The 17,989-nt window shown below is 47.5% G+C and overlaps 2 protein-coding genes across 7 annotated transcripts in view; both read right to left on the reverse strand.

The window, feature by feature from the left end:
- Positions 1–5: 5 nt before the first annotated feature.
- Positions 6–6,045, reverse strand: LMOD3 (leiomodin 3). The gene is made up of 3 exons (XM_040568466.1): positions 5,159–6,045; positions 2,352–3,731; positions 6–1,029 (listed from the first exon to the last, which is right to left on the reverse strand). The coding sequence occupies exons 1-3, from the start codon at positions 5,447–5,449 to the stop codon at positions 1,003–1,005; spliced, it is 1,698 nt and encodes a 565-aa protein (XP_040424400.1). The 5' UTR covers positions 5,450–6,045; the 3' UTR covers positions 6–1,002.
- A 6,855-nt stretch (positions 6,046–12,900) lies between these two features.
- The window catches only part of FRMD4B (FERM domain containing 4B), a 114,877-nt gene continuing 109,788 nt past the window's right edge, over positions 12,901–17,989 (reverse strand). For all 6 annotated transcript variants that reach the window (XM_040568475.1, XM_040568476.1, XM_040568479.1 and 3 more), the window contains exons 21-23: positions 16,755–17,560; positions 16,096–16,228; positions 12,901–14,608 (exon numbers count right to left, since the gene is read on the reverse strand). In XM_040568475.1, coding sequence (XP_040424409.1) covers positions 14,488–14,608; positions 16,096–16,228; positions 16,755–17,560 — 1,060 coding nt within the window. In that variant the 3' untranslated portion in view covers positions 12,901–14,487. The remainder of the gene's footprint in view (positions 14,609–16,095; positions 16,229–16,754; positions 17,561–17,989) is intronic.

Raw genomic sequence — 17,989 nt, forward strand, 5'->3', positions numbered from 1 at the left:
GTTGCTTAAAAACTGCTTAGTATGTCTTACGTAATAAATTAACCAGATTTCCCAGGTGGGGGGCATTACAGTTGCAGGCAGGAGTACAGCTGAGACACGTTACGAGTTTGGAAGAAGACAGATTTGAAAGAGATCCCCTGAAAGATGCAAAAAGGACAAGAAGGAAAGAAAACTTGACCTAATGCCAGCGGAGACTACCTTGGATTCAAAGAGGTCCTGAACGTTAGTGATTCCAAAGGGCTGTAATAATATCTGTGGGGTGGGACTGGGATTCAGCTGCTGGAGCACCGCTGTGAAGAGCTACAGGCAATCACAAGGAGTGAAGATTACAGTTCTCAAAGCAGCGCGTGGCATTGGCTTTTACACGTTCATCAGGTACAAAACCAACTAAACAGTGCTGAAATGCACCAGCCTGAAACCATCACGCGGAGGCGCTGGATGCACCAGAGCAGCCTTTCTGTTCTGCAGGCCTCTTGTTAGCCACGGAAGTGCTGCACGCTTCTTATGGATAGAGCTTTTATTTCATTTCCATTTCCTTAGCCTAAAAAATAAAGCTGTATACATGGAAACCAAATGCATTTCTCATGGACAAGAGAATAATCGAGGAGCATGTGTGTGAAAAGAAAGATAAGCTAAAGCACAGCATGTTCCTACAGAATCTGACAGCAGAAGGACAACATGGAAGCAAAACAGTTTACTGAAAAACTAGAAAGACTTAAGGTTATTGATGTCTCTGAGAAAATCCTCCCACAACAAACTGGAGCCTTGAATCCATTTGGCAGGCAGATGGCACTGGGATGTTTGATACCTGATGGAAAACCTTAGCACTGATTTTTCCCATGCCAGCCTTTTTCATCACTGTTTTAAAAAGTGCATATCTTTGTTCCCAAAGAGTCGTTCATATACACCACCTGGGTTCTGCAGAAAACTTCTGCCAAAACAATTGTAAGCGAAACTTGACTAGTCTTTATTCCAAGTTGGTTTCTTTGGGTCAGTCTGGTCTCACTCCAGCTGCTTTGGTAATGGCACCTGGACAAGGACAATAAAGAAATATTAGGAGGGAATTTCTCAGTCCTATTTCCCAAACTAGTTTAGTTTAACATAAACCTACAATCCTTCAGAAACTGGGAAAGGATCAAAAATGCAACAGCTAAGAGCACTAGAGGGATCTGGTCAGGAATTAGGTTTTGTTTGTAGTTCCCCACTTGCGGTCTGCAATGCTTAACGCCCAGGAAATCCCTTTGCAGCAGCGAGCCTCCCCACGGAGGCCAGATTGGCTCAGGCAGTAAAACCTCCGTGTGAAGCTGAGGATATCAAGGCCAAAAAAAAAAAAAAAAAAGCAGTTACCAAAATGACACAGGCAGATGGGATTAAAACCCTAACGCCCCAAATCCAACCCATCTGGCCTGATGCCAGGTGGAACAAAAAATAAAAAAAAAATAAAAGTCAGTACAAGTCTCTGTTGTTTCCTCTTTCCAGGTGATCTGAGGCACCCAGACACGGCTCCTGGCTCGGCCAGGAATCGTTACTTCGGCACAGACATAAATGAAAACAAAGAGAGTGAGTGAGTGAGTGAGTGAGTGAGTGTGTGTGTGTGTGTGTGTTTGCTTGCAGCATGGGCACATCTGTGTGCTGCAGCTGAAGCTGGCCCTCATCCTCCTGCTTTTCAGCAGCTTATTAACGACATTTAGAACTGGTGGTTAGAGCAACAACAACAAAAAGCATAATTTGTGCCTTTTGCAGAAAATCAGTATTGGACAGGACCGATTATTTATCTGAAATGCTTTTACACAGCTGTAAAAATGTGTTACACATTTAGGCACTCCAGAAAAAACACCTTCCACCCATCCTGCTGCTGGGCTTCAAAAAGCAAGGCAGAGGCTCAGATATGGAAAAATGTTGTAGAAGGGTCATTGCAGCATCACTGCTAGAAAAGGACTGCTTATAGGAAGAAAATAACTTAAAAACTTTGAATCCCCCCCACACCAAAGCTCGATTTTGCTGAAAGCATCCAGCCAAAGGCGGGCCTGGAGCTGTACCCAATGCCCCTTTGTTTGCCCTGACTGAATTTCCTCTCTTTTAACTCTACAATTGTGGAACAAGAGGTTAAAATCCCACACTATCATTGACATTTCACTTTTTTTTCTTTGTTTATTTGTATGTTTGCCCTACGATGGGGCAAGCAAAACATGAGAGCGCGGTGGCATCTCCAGCAGATGCTGCCTTTCCGCCGTGCAAACCAAAGCTCATCACAACCAACCCCTGCCCCTGGGGATGGCAGCACGATGCCAAATCCAGCTGCACATCGCCTGGGGGTGCATTTCCAAGACCCCCCATGGCTAAACGCTCACCGGTTTGAGATAAGCGACGTTGCTCTGGCGGATGTCGTTCAGCAGCTGATCCCTCGGGGTTATTTCGACGAGGGGAGGTGGCCGTCTCCTGGGGATCGGCTTCAGCGTTTTGATCACGTCCTTGAGGTTGGTTTTCTCGGCGGGCTCCACGTACTCGGGCACGGCGGGCTTGCGCTGCACCTTTTTCAGCTTGACCACCCTGAAGCTGACGGGCTTGGCTCTGTGAGGCTCCTCAGGGGCCTCCGGCCTCGTGCTCTCCTTCCCTCGGCTCCGGGGCATGGAGGGGGGCATGGGGGGCTTGGGTGCTGGGGGGGCTTCACGCATGCTGGGCTCGGGCAGCGGTCCCCCCAGCATTTCCCACATCCCCGGCGGCAAGCCCAGTCCGTTTTCCAGCATGGCTATCAGCTCCCTCTGCTCTTTCCTCTGCTGCTGCCTCTGCTCCTCCTGCCTCTTCTGCCTCTGCTTGTCCAGGTTCCTGCTCAGCAGGTTGGTCACCACCATCCTGGGCCCCGGCAGCTCGAAGTGGTAGCCCATCTTCAGGAGGGTGGCGTTGGCTTTCAGCAGCCTGGCAATTTCCATCTCGGCCTGGTGGCCCAGCATGCTCCTCTGGTTGTGGAAGCGGAGCTCCGTCAGCGTCTCGTTGTACTGCAGGCACCTCATGATGGCCACGACGCCTTTGCCAGAGATAAAGTTGGAGTCGATGTTGAGCGTGGTGATGCTCCTGTTCTCGCGCAGCATGTTGGCCAGCGCGAAGGCGACATTGTCGTCGGCTCCCACGTTGGCCAAGCTGAACGTTTTTATGTTCTTATTCTTTTTCATTGCGTTGACAAAGTCTATCAGCATTTCTTTGGGGATGTTTTCTATGTTGTTCAGGTTGAGCTCCTTCATGTCCGGATTGTTTTTTCGGACTTTCTCCAAGCTCTCTTCTAAGTTGGTTTGGTTTCCTGAGGGCCTGGCACTTAGCTTCAAGAAGCTGGTATCCAACGCTAACTTCTTAGGGATGTTTAACTTTGATATTTTCTTTTCATTTTCACCTGGCTTTTCTGTCGTTTCCCCTGATTCTCTACCTGATTCCTCACTTCTCTGATCACTGCGATGGTTTTCATGGGTGCAAGTTTCCTTTGTTTCTGATTCACTCTCATCACCCTCTTCTTCCTCTTCCTCCTCCTCCTCCTCATCTTCCTCCTCCTCCTCCTCGTCCTCCACTTCCTCCTCTGCTTCCTTATCGCTTCCACCCTTGTTTGCCTCTCCAAGCTGTGTTCCCGAGCTGGCCAAGCACTCGTTCCTGTAGTGCCTTTCCTTCCCCTCGGCTTCTGGCCCGCTCCTGCCGCCCGCCTCACTGCTGCCAGCTGCGCTGCCTCCCGTCCCCGCAGCGCTCCTCTGCGGAAGAGAGAAACAGCTGAAGTGACCCAATGAGGCTTTGGTTCGTTAACTTTGTCCCAAAACAAAAATGCAACCAATGGGTTTATATACCTCTATGGCCATTATAGAATAATAATTAAAAGTGTCATTGCCGGTACCTCATGGTGTGCTGGCTTGCTTGGGACCGAAGGAAAGATGGCTCTGAAAGTGGCTGTAGGCAGTGTCCCATCTCTGCCCATTAAGAACACTGAGCATTAAACCCTGGATGTACCTAATGCTATGTTAAGGTGGTCCCGAAACCCTTCTGGAGATCAAGGACCTCTGATCCTATTCCACCTCTGGATTTTGTGTGATTTTTATCATTTTCTTGTCAAGAAAGTTTGTTTCACGTGCCTCAAAGCACTGGAAACCTGCACAAAGCGCTCACCGTGTGCTCAGCCTAAGAGAGGGGGAAGAGGGCGCACCATGACCGCAACATGCCCGCCCAGCACGCGAGGCAGCGAGGCCACCTGCTTGGGTACCCATGTGGAACAACTGCCATCACAGAAGCAGTCCCTGAGATAAAGCAAAATGTTAGCTCAGCTTCATCCCCAGCCCAGAGATGGGAAACTGGCCTCTGCACACAGCTGTCATAAGGCAGCAGTGCTCTTAGCATCAAAATAAAGTCAGCTGCAAGCTTCCACCCACTCCACATCCCCTCCTCGATGAGATTTTTTGAGGTTTTTCCCCCTTTCTGAGGAGCACCCCAGCTCCGAGGTCTGCATCGCATCAGAGGCAGCTCCTCCGGGCCATAAGTGTCAGCAGCCGCCAAAGCAGACCTCAAAACCTGAGGATATTAACCCGGAGTTTGTGGTGGCCCTGTCCTGTAAAATATCAAAGTATGACCTTTCTTTTATTCTACTGCCCCATGACTTTGAATAAAAGTTAAGTACTATATTGAAAAGGGTGGGACCAGTTCATGGAGTTTTCATGCTTGGTCTTCAGTGAAATTTCACATTGTTAAAATACATTATGGGATTTTTTTCCCCCAATGTGGCATTAAATTCTATCAATTATTGCATTAATCATGTTCATTAGACTAAATCTTCTGTGGAAAAGCACTACAGTGTTGTTCAATATGCAAAGCCAAACAAACCAGAGTTACATCTTCCAGACTGACTATCTGGTAGTTTCTCAGAGGTTTGCTTTACTGAAACAGAATTAGGATTTTCTTGTGTTAAAAAGCATAAGTAAAGGAGGAAAAACATTGAAAAAAAAAATACAAACCCTGGCACCAGTCCAAGCTGGATCCTGACATTACTGAGGCTTTCAGGGAGCATTTGAATTCATAGTTCATATCGTACCTTACATAGGGAATGAAAGCGGGGATGGATTAAGGTATTAAAGATATAAAACAGATCCCATAGCAGATGCATGACAAATATTTGCGATTTTTTGCTCATTACCTCAGAGGGCAAGAGGGTGACGGGAACTCTCTCGTCCTCGAGCATGCGTCTGGACGCCTTCTGCCAGTACAGGTAGTCCACCAGCGACCTGTGGTCGAAGCTCCCCGTCGGGGGTTTCTCCGTCTGATCCCTCTGTATCATCCCCGTTGGGACCTCGGGGTCTGGGGCCATCACCTCCATCTCGCACTGCAGCTCCTTCAGCTCCTCGGGGGACAGGTTCGCCAGGATTTCATCTTCATCGATGTCCTCAGGGGACACGTCTTCGTCAGAGGCTTGGCTGTGTTCAGACATGTTTACTCTTCTCTCCTTCCTCTACTATTTATTAAAACTAAAGAGAAAGATTAATTTTAAAGATTATTTTCCTAGGAGGAGCTCATTCGGTTGAATCGACAACTTTGTGTTTTGGTCACGAGCAGCCGCAGCTCTCGGGCTCAGTGCAGCAGACGCGCGGCTAAGGCTATATTAAGCTGCACTTGGCTGGACGAAGAGAATTTATGGAGATGCTGCCATGCTCCATTTTCAGCAACGTGTCAGCTGCGCAAACCCTTCTGACATTTCGGTGCAGCTGGTGCGTCCCCCATGGACACCCGCAGGAGATGGCCGCCGTGTGTGGGAATCGCCCCCATCGATGGAGGTAGTTAACAGCGCCTGCGAGGTGCTTGGGGGACGTTCTGTGCCGAAGGAAGAACCAGCATGAGGTGTCTGCATCCATCGTGTCGCTAATATCTCAAACCTGCAGGCAGCGGGGGATTTTTACCGCCTTTAGTGAGGTCTTAAAACCTGAACAGCGCAGGGGGTCGGTGCGAGGTCACCTGTCGCACGACTTAAGAGCTCTGCCAAATGCCAGATCCTGGTTAAGGTAAAACCGCCTGAGCTGGGAAGAGGCAGTGAGCAATCGGTACAAAGCACACTGCGTTCACATGGGGAGGGGGCCCCAGCCCTGCTCCCATAGCGAGGATTTGCCCGGAGCAGCTCCCCCAGCACAGCGCGTCCTGCCCACGTCCAGGCCGCCCAGGGGTGATGCCAATTCCCGGTTCCATACATCCCCCTGGCCCATCTCTGCCATGGCTGTTACTTGCACTCTCACCAGGCCCTGGCTGAAAAGTCACCTCAGCTTCATCCTTTTTCTACCATTTACTTTTTTATTTACCAAATCAGTAAGCAACTAATTTACTTTGATTCACTTGGCTAGTATTTAGTTGATGTAACTGTACAAGATTATCCAAAATCCTTTCTTTCATTAAGTGTCTGTTCCAGCTGAAAACTACCTCCTCATTTCTTTAGGATACTTTATAGGCTCCTACATCTGGATGGCAAACCAGAAAGCCCCATCTCTGACACCGCTGTGCTCACGGTTGCTTTGTAAAAGCAGAGTAGCGCGGGCGGGTGACTTTTCTACTACGATAAAATTTCAGTATGCCACAGCTCAGGAAGATTTCCCTTCATAATTTTAGCTGGTCTTTGCAGGAGGGATCAAGCCAGATCCTCGCCTTGCAGCTGCGAATGCTTCTTTCATAGGGAAGAAGCCACGGACGAGGGGCTGTGGAACCAGGTCCCAGTGAGCGCAAAGCCATTCTCGCTGCAGCCCCAGCCGTGCTCTGCTGGAGTCTGCCAGCAACAAAACCATCCCCGTGTGATGAGGCGTCTGAGTTTTGTAACGAGAACCATGGTGTTAAAAGCCCTATTAACCTCTATTAAAAAGCCATAACCCAAAGGTCCTCGTGCAACTAACGTTGCTACACGGCTGCAAAGAGGACAACATTTTGAGAATGAAATAAACGGTTAAAAAAAATATCAACAAACCAAGCCAAGGACATAATGCTTCTGTGTGCCCCTTTGGTATTTCAGGGCCCATCCTTATTTTACATTATGCAGTAGCAAGCACAACAGCAGACCCGCACATCAATCTATCTGGTTTAGCAGCTTTAACCCCCAGCAATTGCTGTCCATAATGGAGTCCATAAATGGTTTCCTGATGTTATCAAATAAATCAATGTTCTTCTGTAGCTGGTATGTTATTCCCCCAAACGATGTTGTTTGGGTCACAGAAGCTGTCTATTCAGTGGTTACAAATCGCTTGCTAATTTCTTGACTGTAAATAAAGCCCCTGGCCACCTTCTTAAATTTCCGTGATCCTCAGCCAGGCCATCTTGGGCCGTGGGCTCGCCAGATCTGCTAAGTTAAGTACGGTCAAACCCAAGAAGTCCTCTCAAGATGGAAAACAAGGATACTGAGAACACCATCACAGATTTAAAAAGCAAGCTGTCTTTAAGTAGAAATATATCATTTGTCGATACCGTGATTAGGAAACACTACACCTCGGGGAGCAATGCCTCCTCCGTGGGATGCAGAGCGAAGGGCTGCCCGCTGACACCTCTCCCAGTAGCACGGGTGCTAATCCCGCAGATTTCCAAGGTGGGTATCACATTTTGCCTACTTTAGGTCTCCTCCATAAATTACATTGAGTACAGGATTCACTTCCTTTTCTAACACGTTGCTTAGTGTTTTGGTACACTGGAAACGGCACGTTAAGGCAGCAGGGGACACCACCGAGCTGCAGGCACTCTTCTGGCCAAATCTAGGGGTCATTTCCAAGGTAAAACCCCCATCTTCTTCCCAATAACGTTTGCAGGCACCTCCATGAGAGCTTTCCAAAAATCCTGACTAATACCTCCACCTTTGATGCGACAGGAATGCCACTGCCATCGGCAGCCTCGTTATCTTCATGGCAATTTGACACTTGCTCAAGAATCCCAGCGCTAATGAGCCGCTGCGCGAGATGCTCGGCTACCGGGCGGCACCGGGCTCTGCCAGCAGCTCAAAAACGTGAGCAGAAGACAGGCGGCACCTGCAGCCATCGCTATGGGAAGGAGCTCCAAATTCCTGCTTAGGAATTCCTCCTCCAATTCTGCTTACTTCACAAGTGTTAAATAATAGCAGTTTAGGAGCAAACTCTTACCGTGCTGACAGAAAAAAAAAGTCTGCATTGTTAATGCACAATTCGTACTTACTGCTTGCTGTTGCTAAGGCAAGTACTTACATGAGGATGAAGTCTGGCATGAAACCCAGCAGGCTGTAGTGCAGCATCGTCCTACTTAAATAATTTTTCTCTTCTTCATCTTGTGCGCCTTCTTCAAAGCTTCCGGCCTGTCTTGAAAACAAAAGGGTTGACAAGTTTTTAACTCAAATATCAGGAAGGGTCAACTCCTGCATCACAATTTGACCCTAAGCAGACTGTCAAACCATGCTTAAAGTGCCTAAAATTTATTCTATTTTTAATGTAATTGAGGAACACATACTGATGCCAAATACTTGAGAGGAATTCCTGTAATCCTGGCTTTCCTTTTTTTGCTGAGAAAACCCACACATCTCTTTCCCTTTCCTACCAATCCATGCCATCTCCAAGAGCCAAGGCAGTAACTGGATAAAAGTCAGGGAATGTGCCTGTGTAACATAACCGTGCACCACTTGTAAGAACCTTGTAGGCTCGATGGGACAGGCTAAAATTGACCAAGAGAGGCATACACCAAGTATGCCCAGCAATCCTCTGTAACGCAATATGGGATTATAACGGGTCAGATGATGGGGATCGTAACAATAACAACCACCAAGTAACGAGTACAATCGCAGGGAGACACCCTGTGGGAAAACCAGCGGGGAACATCTTGGGAGGGGAAAAACACCCACCACACCTCCAAGCTGTTAGAGAGATATATATCAGATGAAGTTTGCTGCTTACATAGAATAAGAATGTCTGACTTTCGAGGTATTTGCCCAAGCTGCTTGAGAGGGAGCTGCAAAGCGGAGCTCTGGGGCAAAGCGGGGGCTGAGGGGGAGCAGCAGGGACAGGGACCGATTCAAAGACTTTGCATGGCAGAGCCTCAAGAGCGACAAAAGCCCCACACTAAAGCCAGTAGCTAGAATTACATTTTTTATTGTCCTCTCCCTTTTTTAGCCAAATTTGTGATTTTCCTCTAACCAGTGCATGCCAGTGCTACCCAATCAGACTCCAAGGATGCTCGGAGGAGTGACTATCGTCATCGCAACCTTTCCAACGAGCCATCTCCACAAGTAAATCAAACTCTGTTCAACACAAACCAGACAACAAAAAAATCACTGAGCCAGCAGATCAGGTATCGAAAATTTGAGTCATTCTAGGTAGCAATGTCACCCTTCAAACACTGGGGTGTATCTTTATTTTACAGCGTACGCCCTGTGCCCTGTATCATCCTGCCATCAAAACGTGCCCACCGGCAACGCTGCCGGCACGGCTACGTGATGATTTCAGCATGTACGTACGGGGCTCGTCCTGCCCTAACCTCCGACCAGGAACAGGTGGGAGGCTTCTTCTCGAGTTACTCCAGCTGAGCCCCTGCTGGCTGCAAACCTTTCTCCGCCTGCGGCTCTTCGATGACACCCTAATGATTAAATATAAATGGAGACTCATGACTGCTGCGCCTGAGCCGGGCAGGAGATGCCCTGGGAGAGGGAGCACATCCCTCCACCGTCAAGAACTTGCTGAAGGATTTACGGCGACAAGGATAATGAAGTTGGATGGAGGACAAGGAGCTTCTCCTTGGCTAAAGGTTTCATCACTCTCTCTCAAAGGCCCTGCTATCTCTGTCTCCTCTTGTGCTGCCAGCACCAATTGCTCGCCACCCCTCCTTCCAAGCAGGAAATGTCACATCAGGTTTACTTGCAGCTGGGGCTCTGGGTAGCAGTCTTCGATGACAAATCCTACCCTGGGAGATGACCCATGTGGTCCCGAATCCACATCCAGCAGCTGAGAAGGGAAAGTCTTGCTAGAGAGGGCAGGAGGCAGCACATCAGGATGTCACCATCCCTACCCGGTGGTGGGGCCCTGCATCACAGCAGTGTCTGGCGACAGGGAATGGTTTTGGGAAGCTCAGCCCCACTTGGGTCTGAAAACCCAGACAGAAGATGGGCGCAGACAAGAGAGAGACAAGACACGATGGCCAGTGCAGCACGATGAGAACAAGCACATAGAACTGTGTGTGTCTTCACGCATTTGCAAAATAAAACAAGACTACTTTTTTTGTCCCCACCATGCTTATCTCAAACGGCTGCAAGAAGCGTCCAAAATAATCTGAAAGCCACTCCACGAATTTTCTGTTACCAGTGAGATAAGAACATTCCTTTCTTGGAAGTTTTGTGGAATTTTCCCCCTAGCGCAAGATCCCAGAGAAATAAAAATACGGAAAGCAGATGATTATACTTAAATTAATAACCATTAAATAAAATGACACAAGTAAGACTGCTCCTATTTGCTTTAAGTTGACAGATTTCAACACTTGTGCGAGGCCCTGGTATAACTCTTAGCTTTCTGCCCTAGAAATGTATTAAACATAATAGGAAAGAATAAAGTAGATTGAAGAACAGTGCAGGAAGCAGGAACCTTTCTCAGAGATGTGGTAACTTACCCAGAAGCCGCCTGCTCAAGCAGCTCTCTTGCATTATTCCCAAAGCCCAGGAGATGGAGCAAACCTTCAGCCTTCACAGGGCTCTTTACCAACACTGGCACTCTCTGGGCCACGCTGGAGGTTTCTGATCTGCCCAGGAGCTGCACAGCTTTGCTGCAGTGTCTCCTTTTTAAACTGAACAAGTCCAAGATCGATCATAAACCAGCTTTCAGCAGAAACCCGTGCGTCACATCCTGCACAAAGTCACGTTGGGCAGCAAACTTCACATCAACGCACTTGGGTGCACGTTAAAGATTTGCTGTGGTAAAGCAAATTTTACCTGTGCTGGGCAAGGGGGCTCCTAACCAGAGCCCTGTCCTTCTGTGCCAGGGGGGTTACAGAGCCCAGCCTGCCCCAGGACCCACGGTAACGCCACATCCGAGTATTGCCATTGAAAACAGCATAGAAAAAGCTGGCAGCAATTAAAAGCATCAGACCTTCCTTATTTTAGTCCTATTGCCTTTTTGAGGATTCTTGGCAAGGACCCGTTTTTCTTCTTCACCCATTATCACCTAAAAAGCACTCAGAAGTGCTCCACCGTGCGTGGTGTTGTGCAGCTGCTGTTTCCCCTCCTTGCTCTCATCTCAACTGTGGCACCTTCCACCTGTTTTAGAGGAGAGGCATTTGTGCCGCTGTAAAATTGAACCCCGTGGGTCTGTGTTTTTTTTTTTTTTTTTTTACCTTGGTGTTTCACGTCGTTTGTGTCTTGGCTTTGTTCTGGATCATGGCAAACACAAATTTCTAGGTATTTCTTCAAAGTGGAAGAGGCAGAGAGGGTTTCAGGTGAGTCAGAGGCTGGAGGGCTCCTCTCTTCAGTGATGCTGGTTGGTCACTAGATGGCCTCACTGATCCTGGTGAAAGCCTGTGGAAAAGTTTGAACAGCTGTAACCACTGCTGAGGTAGCAAGTCAAACCAGCACAGGTAATTTGTATTTGAGTTTTGAACAAATACGATAACAATCACAATTATGTCTTTATTACCTCTTCAGCTGCACTATACAGACCTGGTCTCCACGAACTGTCACGCACGAGCACCAAAGCATCGCTCCAGAAACGCAGCTCGCCACCACAAGAAGCTGCAGGGTGACAGGAGGCAGAGCTCAGCAGCAGGCCAGGAGCTGTGCTTAATAAACAAGGGCCTGGGCAGCAACTGGAGCCACCAGGAGCTGCCCAAGCTGTGCCTCGGCCACGGAGCAGCCCCAGCTCCCTGGTGGGCGATGGGCAGGGGGGTCCCATGGGACCCACACCCTCCTGCTCATCCCCCTCCAAGACAGGCAGCGTCTGAAATCCAGCCCCGGAGGTTTCATGCCCCGAATTCCCCAGGAGAGCAAACTGGGCTCCACTTGAAGCCACCCAAAGTTCCCACGTTCTCAACACGCCCATCCAAAATCATCCTAAATCATCCCGGTCCTGTCGGAACAGCCCCAAGGCCGGGTGCCAGCGTTGTGCCGACACGGATGCGTCAGGCTGAGCTCAGGCCTGAGCGGGGAGGGAAGAGCCAGCGCACAATGCAACGGCCACAGCACCGAAATACAGGGACATAAACAATGCTTTAAACGGGGCACGGGTCTTGTCACACACCTCATTTCCCTTTCTAAATGAAAACCTTTGAGAGCGCTGATAAATAATTGCCAAGGGGCAGTGATAGCACTGGCTCTGCGTGGGACACTGGACTTCGAACCATGCAGCTGCCTGTCACGAACACCGATGTTTTGCAACAGTGGTGTGAGCAAGCACGCGGTCAATGAACAGAGAACGTGCCAACAGACAAGCCTCCAAAACTACTTGGACAAGTGGTAAAATACAACAAAGTGTGAATATTTTTAGCGGTCATCTATACAAATCCTTCTTAATATATGTTTTCACCAGCAACCTTGAAATAAAGACAAAATTCAGAGCTGGTTAAGCTTATGGATAACACAAAACCCAGCAACTAACAAATTACTCTTTGTATTTTCTGTAAACGCGCCTCCTCCCGTTGCACTGCCAGAAATTCAGACTTACAGACATGTTCTCCAAGGGTCTGATACATCTGGGGCAAGTGTTCACCAGCAATAGGGCAGCCTCTGCCAGCTCCCCTGCCCCAAATGGGCTGATCTGCAAGGGGACCACGGCCACTGACCCTCAGTGACAACCCTGATACTGCGCAGTCCAAAAGAAATCAGACCGTGGTGATTCACCCTATCTTAGTTTCAAGCCTTGAAATAACACAATGCACTTTTCCAAGCACTCAAGTAGAAATAGGAGGAATGCTGAAGTGGTTTTGGTAGCACACTTTTCAGTTTATTGACCTATACAAAATAATAGGTCTAGAAATTCATGAGTAGTAAAAGAATAAGCAAAAAAGAGCTTTCGCATTTCTAGAAGGCTATACAAATATGCAAAACCAAGGAAATAAGTTATTTATTTTGTTTTTGTTCGTTTAATTCCAAATTGCGACTCTAATAATACAAACGACTAAGTACCAGCTTAACAAGTGTGTCCTTCTGTATATATTACATGCTCTGGAATATTGGTAAAAAACGTCCAAAAAAGTTTATCAGAAACTTTTCTATTCACAATATGAACAAGGGGTTACTAATCTTTTGTATAAAAGAAAAAAGAGCACCATTTTATGGGATCCTGAAGCACAGTACAGCTGAGACACGAGAGAGATTTTACAGTATGCAAATGAGTCATCATAAATCACGCAAGAGAACCCATGCTAATTTGTTCCTACAGATGGATGACATGAGGTAGGTTTATCCCTCTTAGACCAAGACTGCAGTCGCACTTTTTTTCTGAATAAATGGTTTTGCAAAGATGCTGTTCTAGTCACTCAGTGACTTTGCAACGCACCTGGCAGTTCAGATGACTCGTGGTACAATTCTAATGCCCCTCATTTTAAGGCACCCACTTGGCTGTTTATGTTTGCATCCACCTTAAAATACTGGCCGTTACAATCGAGTTGTTCATCGTGTGGTAACTGCAACTCTCCATTTCCGATCCTCAGTTCGCTACGGCAGAGCAAAACGTAACTGTCACCCAACGAACACTACGCAGCCACAGTGAAAATCTGCCTGCTCCTCTGCACAGTGAAGTTGTACCATGGAAAGGTCGATAAGTGTGAGGTTATTAATTACACTTTATCATGGAAAGGAGTTCAAAGTTTACTCCCGTTTCCAAAATCCACAACCACCTACAGTTTTACATGACATATTGTGACAGCAAATTCTTTTCTTTCCAGAACTCGTTTGTGGTGCTAACAAACACTCTTAACAACACCCCAAAAATGGATATACTCATTCAAACCTCCATAAGAATAATAAAAAAAATCCAGCCTTCCTTCAAGTAATGTTCCAATACTGATTAAATCACCCTTTGCCTCATTCACACACACAGTATCTATCCTTCACAAGCTTATGAAAGTCCTTCCAGGTCATCATAAGCCATGGCAGAAGAAATTTCCATTTGTTCTTCTTTCAGACATCATAATTGTGCTCCTAGAATTCCTGTTTTTTCCGTAAGAGTTCCCTTTTCACATTTTTTTTTGAGGTTTGCCTTCAACACCTTCCAATCTTCAAAAAAAGTGCTTGCTAAATATAAATACTTCAACCAAGTGCTGCATCTTGTCGTAGATTACATCGTGGCTTGCCCTTGCTCGTTTAGGCTATCCGGATTCAGAAAGAAGCGCCATTCTTGGTAAGACTTTGTCATTTTGCTATAGTCCCTCGTAATGCTGAACTTCATCTTTCCCAGCAACAGAACACCTCCTTTTTGTTCGGTCACAAAGGTGCCCCCGAGGTCTCCTTCGGAGTAACAGCGTTTTGTGCAAGGCACACAAGGGTACGAATGCAGGGCCGCAGGCGGTCTACACGAGCGTCCCAGGCTTTGAATCCTCGTGCCAGAATAACCTTTGCTCGTTGCTGTGCAAGTCTTCCTCCAACTGGTTCTCTTCATCATCACCCAGCTGGCTCGTCTCTGCATAAGCTCTGTAAGAGATGGCATCAGGGATAAGCAGGAGCCGAGATCTCCCCCAAATGCCCAAGTTCTGCTTTGGGGATGTACAAACAGGAGGAGCCCCATCCCACCTCAGCGTGGCGAGCATGAACTCACACGACGCCCCTTGAGCTAGAAGGAATGCTGACTGCTGTGATTTTACACCCCCAGCAAAATTTGGATCCAAACACAAACCCAGGTGTTGTGCCGTAATTAGGCTATTCGTGCAACGGGATCTCAGCTACTCAAAATTGTCAAGACTCTGGAACATACTGATTGCTCATTTGCCATAATCATGTTAAAATAGAAAATAGAACAGATGAATGATTGGCCTACTGATTCAGAACATGGGAAATTAATAGTAAAAAAGCACTCATACAGAAAAGTCTGCCAAAATAAGCAATTTTCAAAGCCCGGTTATAGGAAGTTAAGAAATTAGTAGAAACCGTAGTCTTAAACACTGTTATTGTAGAACTTTTAGATCACTCCAACAAAAAGCTCAAGGCATTTAGCTTAGAAACGAGGATCTAGCAGAAGCTTTTGTATCTTTTCTTACGCTTCAGCTCACTTTAAAACAAACAAATGAAAAACTCGGTCATTGCCCACAGGTCAGCCTGGCAGCAAGCGCAAGCAGCCACACATGAAGCTGGGCACACACATGCGGAATACTTACTACAGCTGGCTAGGCTTAGCATAAGAGCACTTAGACAGGATGGCATTTGTGCGGGCAGAGCCGTTCCCAGGACAGGCGGCCTCTGATCTTGCCGGTGACAGCCGGTGTGCGAGAGCCAGGGGAGACCGAAAACACGAAGCAGGAGCAGCAGGAGTCTCGCATGCACTTCTGCAACGCCCAAGCGAGATCCTGGGCTCCTTGCAGTCCTCAGGGAAGCCCCCACACCCAGCGCAGCTGCAAGGAGCAGCAAGTCTCGCCGGGGTCACTGGCTGAGCTCTGCCAAGCAAGATGCGCTTGGTTTATTAACGGGATGACCCATGTCGGTATTGCCTTTGAGCAGCAGCAGGGTGACGTGTGATTAAAGAGAGGTGCTGCCTTTACTTTTTTTTTTTTTTTTTTTTTTTATTGGCACAGGAGCTATAGCATCAGCAACGCAACAGGTCGGTGCCCTGCCACACTGCTGGCTGGGCACAGGAGAGGCCTCCTGCTGCGGTGGGGAGAGGAAGGGGGCTCAGTGGGTGCTCTGCCCAGCATGCCGGGAGCTGCCTGTCCAGCATCAGCTGGAGAAAAAGCCTGTGCCACAGGTGAGTTCATCCTTTACTATGCCTCTTTCCCCCTTCTTTGAATATTGCTGGTACAGTTATAGGCTGATCTACACCACCTGGAGAGGATACCCTCACTAAGTCAATTTTATAAGTACTCTTCATCCTGGCCCCCTGAAATCAAGCTGCTTTCTTCAGATGTTTTAGTAGCCTAAAAAAATGCAGGAGGGAGAAAGGACAGAAAATCTTGACACACTTTACTCACCTGCTTTGCAGAGGAAGGTTGCCATAAGTGTTTCCATAACAGCTGGCAAAAGAGGAATGAGACAACGTATCATAATCTGAAAGTCCCATTGCAAGTGGGTTCCGCCAGTTCCCAGCAGTGTTTGCAGAAGATGCTGGAATTCAAAAAAAAATTACGGCTAATTAGATCTTTCTGCAGCTAATCAGATGAGACAAATGAGACAGTTCTCATTAGCAATCCCTATGCGTTTCTGCAGGACACACCAGCAGAGAATGCAAACTCAAAATGCTATTTACAAGCACTGTGAGGAGGAAGGCTGTTGCAGGGATATTTCAGAGTGAGGGAATCTCTTTATAAAAAGACTGCTCAGTGATGCTGATTGTACTGTGTTTTGGACACTATCACAGCAACTGCATGTACATGGCTTCTACTTGGTAAACATGCCTGTTTGAAACATATGGCTCTCTGTGCTTCTCTGAACTACCGCGCTTACAGAGACTAAAAGGCACTTTTACCCACAGAAGACAAGTAAGTCTCTTCCCAGTCACAGAACAAGAACAAAAACCCCATTCAGTTCCTTATCTACTTCCCAGCCTTGCTTATACTCTGCTGACTGAGTGGGCAGAATTGATACACAGAAGGGATGTACAAAACACAACATAGAACAAATTGGACATTACCCGAAGAGAAAGATGACACACGACTGCTAGGAGAGCATGGCACCTGCACACCTGCAAGGCCCAAACTCCTTTGAGATCCTCTGTCAGACTCAAAGCCTGCCTGCAGGCAATGACCCTGTTCCTTTTGACTGGAGGCACGTTGGTACCAACCACGGAGATGCTCTGCTACTAAGGCCTTGTGAATGTTTTTGGTTATATGCTCCGTTTTAGCAACCTGCTTCCGTGGAAGCCTTAGCGTTGCATATGGGTTGTGCGGTACTCTGTCCACTTCGTCCTCATGGTAAGACCTGAATTCCCTGTAACGGTCATATCCGTAATGTGCCGATGAGCGATACGAAGGATTGACACTATACTGTCCCTCTGTGTCACTCTCATAAACATATCCTCCGTTGTAATAAACGTCAGACTCGGTGTAAGGGGAATATCCAGAAATATAGTAACTGGAGGAAGGCTGCTCCTGATTTTTGTGGTAGACACCATTCCGGACATCCTTCTGGGCAAGATTTGGCATGCTTCCTGAACTTGCAGCAGAAATATTTTGTTTCTTTGACCGTCTTCGACCCCTGGTCCTGTTGTCAAGCGTCTGAGTAGTATAATATGGATTGGGTGTAGGCGTCACGCAGTAATATTCAGCACTGGACTGGCTAGTGTAGGATGATCCATCATCTAGGATCTCTGTGCTGCTGCTTCGCTGGGACTTTGAAAGCGAGAAGGCTGTCTTTTCAGCGGGGGCTTCGGACAGCAGGTGAGTTTGGGACTCCAGACTGCCACTGCGCTGCCTGCAATGGTGTGGGGAAACATCTGGCCTGAAACAATACAGACATAGGTTGGTTAAAAGCAGTCACATGCAGACATACAGAGAGCTGGACAGAGCACGTGTGGACAAATCAGGCTTGCTTCCTCCCCAGCCATTTACAATACAAACCCAGCATTTCCTTCTCACATAGAGTACCTGCATTGCAAGAAATTCAGCTTGGCTAAATTTTACATTTGCTGCAACAGCAGGAGATTTTTCAGATTTTCACTGTGAGCAAGGTAACCTGTGACAGTGATATATGCAACAATGCTGACAAACTCGCATTTTGCAACGACTTACAGGAGGGATCTCACAGTCTAAGTATGCAATGTCTAGACAAGTAGCTGAGCAAGAATCAGAGCATAGGAAGCTGGGTTTCCCGTGGCTCTGTGTCCCACGGTTGTGTTACCAGAGCTGAATACACCATAAGCTCTTTATA

The sequence above is a fragment of the Cygnus olor genome, chromosome 10, assembly GCF_009769625.2.
Source record: "Cygnus olor isolate bCygOlo1 chromosome 10, bCygOlo1.pri.v2, whole genome shotgun sequence".
Taxonomy (NCBI): domain Eukaryota; kingdom Metazoa; phylum Chordata; class Aves; order Anseriformes; family Anatidae; genus Cygnus; species Cygnus olor.

Bases quoted from the DNA above. Each gene is read 5' to 3' on its own strand.
- LMOD3 (XM_040568466.1), bottom strand. From the start codon at position 5,449: ATGTCTGAACACAGCCAAGCCTCTGACGAAGACGTGTCCCCTGAGGAC. The intron at 3,732-5,158 runs GTAATGAGCAAA...TCTCTTCCGCAG, and splicing joins TCACCCTCTTGCCCTCTGAG to AGGAGCGCTGCGGGGACGGG. The intron at 1,030-2,351 runs GTGAGCGTTTAG...GTCCTTGTCCAG, and splicing joins ACGTCGCTTATCTCAAACCG to GTGCCATTACCAAAGCAGCT.